This window comes from Clupea harengus, chromosome 3, assembly GCF_900700415.2.
Source record: "Clupea harengus chromosome 3, Ch_v2.0.2, whole genome shotgun sequence".
Classification (NCBI taxonomy): Eukaryota; Metazoa; Chordata; class Actinopteri; order Clupeiformes; family Clupeidae; genus Clupea; species Clupea harengus.
This window is the reverse complement of record NC_045154.1, coordinates 12136031-12142762: the sequence shown is the minus strand read 5'-3', so window position 1 is coordinate 12142762 and position 6732 is coordinate 12136031. Positions and strand designations below refer to the sequence as shown.

General features: G+C 46.9%; 1 protein-coding gene across 5 annotated transcripts in view; it reads left to right on the top strand.

Moving 5' to 3' along the window:
- The window catches only part of akap13 (A-kinase anchoring protein 13), a 90467-nt gene extending 84692 nt beyond the window's left edge, over window positions 1–5775 (top strand). For all 5 annotated transcript variants that reach the window (XM_031564588.2, XM_031564589.2, XM_031564586.2 and 2 more), the window contains 2 exons: window positions 2678–3008; window positions 4762–5775. In XM_031564588.2, coding sequence (XP_031420448.1) covers window positions 2678–3008; window positions 4762–4820 — 390 coding nt within the window. In that variant the 3' untranslated portion in view covers window positions 4821–5775. The remainder of the gene's footprint in view (window positions 1–2677; window positions 3009–4761) is intronic.
- Window positions 5776–6732: the final 957 nt, after the last annotated feature.

Genomic DNA, 6732 nt, shown 5'->3' with positions numbered 1-6732 from the left:
AGTAAAATATACAAAACACATGCACAAACAACCTACCCCCCCCCCCCCCCCCCCCCCCCCCCCACACACACACACACACACACACACACACACACACTAAGAACTTAGCCATAGACTATTGTAAAAAGTAGGAAGTAGGGCTTCTAACCTGCCTTTTTAAGTGTTTGGTGTGGGGCCTCAGGCAGGGCGTTCCGTCTACTTGGGCCATAAAGATAAAAGGCAGCCTCCCCTGATTTAGACTCAGCACCTGGAGTAGTTAAAAGACCTGATTGTGTGTTGGGATTGATTGTGTGTCTGTTATGGCGCAATTTTGTACAGAATGTCTTGAATTACTGGCAGAATGGAGAAACATCTGCCAGTGCCATAGCAACTCCCCATCAAGGAATGACACACACGCGCACACACACTCCCACACACACACACACATTCACTGGCCCAGCGGGTTTGAATCTGGTTATAGGTTTATCAGTGGTAATCATGCAGATGGTCTGATCTGCCATCAGTGTGTGTCTGTGTGAGTGTGTCTGCGAGTGTGTGTGTGTGTGTGTGTGTGTGTGTGTGTGTGTGTGTGTGTGTGTGTGTGTGTGTGTGTGTGTGTGTGTGTGAGTGAGCGCTCTCTTCTCCTCGGGGAGACTGGGCTAACAACTCCTGCTGTCGAGTCACGACATTACCAGTCAGCAGACAGATGTTTATCTTTCACAGACACTTGCTTTTCCTCATGCCTGCATGTCAGTGATGACAATCTGGCCTCGCATACAAATGTGCCCTCTAGGTAGTTCTGAAGCTCTGCTTTATTTTCAAATATCGAATGCCTTTAGGAAAGTAGCGTTAAATCAATAGTTTCAAAGTTGTCTGTATGTACAGTGTTGGTGGATTGGTGTAAAGCTGATGGTGAAACAGTGTAGGGGTTATAAAAAGGAGGTCTAAGTCCGGCAATATTCTTTTCCAGTTCCACTTTTGCCCTTGTCCCCCATCTGCACAGTGAAAGGGAAGGGAGCCTTGGCGTCTGTTAACCGTCACAGGCCAAAGAAGGCAGACGCATCATCCTGCTCTTAAGGAAGGCAGACGCATCATCCTGCTCTTAAGGAAGGCAGACGCATCATCCTGCTCTTAAGCTCCTAGCCCTCCTGCCGTCAGGACGTCTCATGTCCGGCAGCTGCAGGAGACCTCGCAACCGTCGCTCATCAGGCTCCCCCGGCTACAGTCGCCATGGCGGTGTGCATGTTGTGGCGATGGCGTGGGCATGTTGGGGGGGGGGGATGCCCACAGGGCAGGGCAGGACAGGGCAGGACAGGGCAGGACAGGGCACCCACAGGGCAGGGCATGGGATGGGATGGGAAGTGGATGAAAATCCACCCCGGAAGAACCGGCTGTGCTGCAGACACTAAAGCCTTTCCAACCGTCGTTTCCCCTTTTCCCAGTGTTTGGGCTTAAGAGACTTAGTCCTGCTCCATTGTGCTCATACTGTGCAACTGTTGTTTCATTTTGGTAATGATCCCCCAGCTAAGTGTGCTTTGGTACTATTGTGTGCTTACGTAACAGCCGAGAGACTCTGTGCAGTGCTGGAGGTTAAGTGCTTTATGTAATGCTTTAACCCCATGATGGGCTGCGTCTTAGTCCAGCCCTTAGACAAGATGTGTACTACACCAGCGTCAATGCTAAGCTCAGGGCACACTTTCTTGGCTTTTCTGTGTGTGTGTGTGTGTGTGTGTGTGTGTGTGTGTGTGTGTGTGTGTGTGTGTGTGCGTGTGCGTGTGCGTGTGCGTGTGCGTGTGCGTGTGCGTGTGCGTGTGCGTGTGCGTGTGCGTGTGCGTGTGCGTGTGCGTTGTGCGTGTGCCTGTGTCAACAACCTCTGGCTTCATGGCTGCTTCAGATAGGGGCACATTTCTCTCAGTGATGTCAGGATAATTCTGTGTGTGTGTGTGTGTGTGTGTGTGTGTGTGTGTGTGTGTGTGTGTGTGTGTGTGTGTGTGTGTGTGTGTCAATGACCTGTGGTTCCATGACGGGGTTCAGATAAGGGCACATTTCTCTCAGTGATGTCAGGATCAGCCTTAGTATAATGGAGATCATCCTGTTCGCATAAATGTAAACGGTCTCTAGCACAAACACCTTGCGCTCTGTAGACAACGTGCTGAGCAGGCCCAGACTCCATACACACAGACTGCTTTGTCAGTGTCTTTGCTCTGCAGTCAGGCCTCTATCTGGTAGCCATTCATTACTTCATATTAATCTTGCTAGTGTGTTTTTACTCGTGCTGTTTCCTTTTCACAATTTAATTTCATGCTATTTATTATTGCACATACATTATATATTCCTGTAAATAAAGCACTTTCACTTGTACTTGGTGGATGAAAGGTGCTGTAGAAGAAATCATCATTATTAATATTACTTCCCGCGGGCACCTGCTCCAGAGGACGTCATGGAGAGTGATGTTTCACTGCTTCAGTGCAGCCTAAAATCCTCTGGCTTGCTGCCGAACTTTCTGTTTCTTGTTTGTAATTGTTGTGTTGAGGCCAATGTTCAGTAACACATGCCTTTTTTACATGGAGTTGTCTAGCACACTGTAGTTGTGTGTTATAGTTCTGTTGAACCAGATCAAGGTACTGATAATCAACCTGACCGCTCTCTCTCTCTCTCTCTCTCTCTCTCTCTCTCTCTCTCTCTCTCTCTCTCTCAGGACCAGTTGTGTCGGCCGCACAGGACCCCCTCCACCACCTCGGAGGACTCCATGAAGTTCCAAAGCTCCGGCTCGTTGGACAGGATCCACGGCGTCGACGGTGACCTCTCCTGCTACTCCACATCCCCAGCCACTGCCAGTGCGGCCAAGGACCTGATGTCCAGGATGGACTCGAAGAAGCGGAAAGGGAAGAACCTGAACCCCTTCTCCTCCTCCTCGTCCTCCACCTCCAGCGCCCCAGCCCCCCAGATGCCCAGCCGCCTGCTACAGCTCACCAAGCCCAAAGACAAGAAGGACAAGAAGAAGAAGAAGGGCAAAGGTCAGCCCACAGGTAACACAATCATCTGCATTGCCACTTCCTGTCCAGCTACTATATTTTACAGTACTACCCATCATCATTAAGCTTACTGCACAAGAAGCTAAGGTTAGTTGTAGGAGTAGTATTAGCTTACTGCCTGTGGTCAGTCTTTAAATACTTTAAGTAATAAAGGATTTTATTGCAATGTACTTCATGTAATTACACGTCAATAACTCCAAACAGTAGTAGCAGTGATAACCTTGTAGTAGTAGTAGTAGTGGTGATGGTACTGGTGGTGGTGGTGATAGCGATAGTAGTTGTAGCAGTATTAGTAGTAGCAGTATTAGTAGCATTACCACATCACCCCATCAACTCATAGGGCACATACACACGCCATAAATAAAGCTGAGTGAGGGGCTACTCTTATCCTATAAGCATACATAAACACACATATACCCTGATCCAGCATGTTTAGATCAGATTACAGCTGCGTGTCACAATCTAGGCTAGTGTTGTTGGATCAGCTAACAGCTGTCAGTCTGTGTGTGTGTGTGTGTGTGTGTGTGTGTGTGTGTGTGTGTGTGTGTGTGTGTGTGTGTGTGTGTGTGTGTGTGAGTGGATGCTGATTGGTGTGTGAGGATGCAAGGGTGATTGACTCGGTGGCATCTGGTCTGCTGGGGCTGCTGCTGCTGCTGTTTCAAAGGCATAGTGCATGCAGACTCACTGGTGGAACGGGCTTTAACAGTGTCTGCGCTCTCATGACAAGAGGATTATTTGAAGTAGACACGCAGCACAAAGACTCCGTGTGGCTGTCAGAGATGCTGCGATGAGGCACGTAGTAATTACCCTGGCTGTCATTTAGCATAATGCTTTAGAGAAGACGCAAGCTCTTTTGAGGAGATGTGGTGACAAGGTGTCAGGGGACTTGGGTTGTGGAGTGTGTGGGATGAGAGAAGATTAGTATTTCAGGGCTGCGCGGAGGAGTGAGTTTTTCAGCTGGTATCAGTTGGAAGTTTTACAGTTTGAGTTTGCTAATATGTATTTACATTCATCATAGTTTTCCTAAAACTAGCAGGCTAACTAGCTAAAAGCCAGCAGACTTGCCTCGCAAACACCAATATCAGCACATTTGGCACTGATAAAAAATTAGATAGCTTCCCAACGTATGTATTTCAGCGATATATGTGAATTTGCCGTAAAATCAGTTCTTGTTAGGGTTTCTGACCCAGAGCACACAACTACATGTTGAATAGCCTGGGAAGCTAGTGGGACTGACAGAAGTGTCCTTTATCAGACCATAAACCATCAAAATGAATTGAGTATGAAAGAATGCACACACACACACACACACAAGCACACACGCACACACACACACACACACACACACACACACACACACACACACACACACACACACAAAGGATGAAGATGTTACAACCTACTGAACCTACAGAAACAAAAACTCTCAAAAACAAATCCTGCTCAGTTAGGGTGGTATTTTATGATAGGGTAGTGTATTGGAGCAGGGTAGCATGGTAGTATCGTGTGGTAGACAGTGTTATGTTAGTATTGTATGTTAGCATTGTATGGCAGCCTACAGTGTTATGTTAGTATTGTATTGTAGACTGTACTGTTATGTTAGTAGTGTATTGTAGACTGTACTGTTATGTTAGTAGTGTATTGTAGACTACAGTGTTATGATGGTATTGTATTGTTGACTGCAGTGTTATGTTTGTATTGTATGGTGGTACTGCTGGTGTCCTTATTACTTTTTCTCTCTCCTCAGACACTCCTAGCACTGAAGCCCCAGACGCCCCTGCGTATGGAGAGGTTTTCTTCTGTTGAAGTAATCTCCTCTCATCCATTTCCTCGAATGTCCCACAACCCCCCTCTCTCAGGATCAGCCCTGCAAGCCCCACACGATTGCACCTAACTGTCTGGGATTCCGGTTGTGTCCTGCCAAGGGATTCCCGCATTTATTAGTGCACTGAACTCAAGACAACCAAACGCACACACACACACACACACACACACACACACACACACACACACACACACACACACACACACACACACATATGTACACACACTCACAGGTGCAGCCTGACACCCACTCTGGATCCTTTTAGAGTGGACTGCTGAAGAGTGTGTGGAGATGGTTGCTTTGATTTGCATTGGATTGGATTGGAGTTGACGGTGTGCTGCTGTCCGTATTGGAAGGACCGGAGAGAAGCGTCTGTCATGGGATCTTCATCACGAGGAAGAGGATAGAGAACAGATGAAGATGACACAAGGTCCGTCTGTCTCGAGACGAAGGAAAATAGCATCATAGATCCTCCCCTGTGACCCTTGCCTCTCATGGCTGCCATGTTGCTTTTTGTGTTGGTCCCTCTAAGAGTGATTAGAGGTCTCAGAGGACATGAAGGCCTAATTAGTCTCATTAGTGTCCCTAAGACAGACGGGGGGACAGTGTCTGCTGGGGACACCTGCCTGTCCCTGTAGGGCTTCTGTGTGTGTGGATGCACATTGCGGTTTTAACTCCACGGTTTTAGATCCTCGCGTTTTTGCTTGGGATGGATGAGAAACCTGAGGAATGCGATGGAGAAATGGGCCACAAGGAGGCCAAAAACACAGGCGCAAGCACACACACACACACACACACACACACACACACACACACACACACACACACACACACACACACACACACACACACACACAGATGAGACAGAAACGGACATGTAGACAAGCTAAATGAAAGATGTGATAGTTGCCAACCTATGAATGAAGAGGTTGTAAAGTGACAGACTGAAAAGAGAAAGTGAGTCAGGGTGAGAGAGCTGGAAGAAAGAGTAATACGCCTAAACAAACACACACACACACACACAAGGGTGTCTTCTTCAGCTATGCTTTAGTTTATATTTCCACTCCCTGTTTTGAAAAACCCACCAGTTCTTTTAGCCTTATTTGACCCTAACTGCCAGCCTTAATGCAGTTTTTCAACACGTTTTGAGCACTTTATTAGCACACAGTTTCAAAGGAAAACTGTCCTCCAGGAATGAGGGACAATCCCATCAACTCCACTAGGTTTGTGTCGTCAAGAAATCAAGAATCTAACAAGGAGACAATTTTGACTTTGAGACCTAGTTTGTATTTTTTGTTTTGTTCTAAATCATGTCATTTGTAACATGAATAGTTTGAATGAAATGCGGAGCTAGCTTCCCCATATTAAATAATATCCCAAATGTCTAATTCTGGTACTGTCTTTGCAGCGTAAGTGTTTTCACATAGTGTATTTTCAGTGAGGTGCTATCAGATTAGGACATATCTGCAAGGAGTTGTTACATCATGATGCTGTCCCATACAGAGAGCTGCGGAAGTGTAATCATGCTGATTTGCAAAAATCAAACCAAAGACACATTTACAGACAAAGCGGTTCGGTTTCCAGTTCTGTGTGCCCTTTGCCCTGTGCTCAGACCGGCGCACTTCCATGACCTTTTTCCCCAGGAGTCTTTGAGCACACATCCCAGCATCCCCTGCCTGCAGGCCAGGCCCAGTTTGAGAAGGTAGAGGCCACTGCACAGATGTCAGTGGGGAAATGTAGTAAATGCTTTCTCCATTTCTGTAATTCCTTTCTTTCCTCAGGCCATTATTTTAATTTACTCTTTTTTTTTATTATTATTATTTGCGAGTGTGGAAAGGCGATGCCCTGGGATCAGTACTGGGTCCTTGTATGGATTTATTTCCTTCCTGTCAT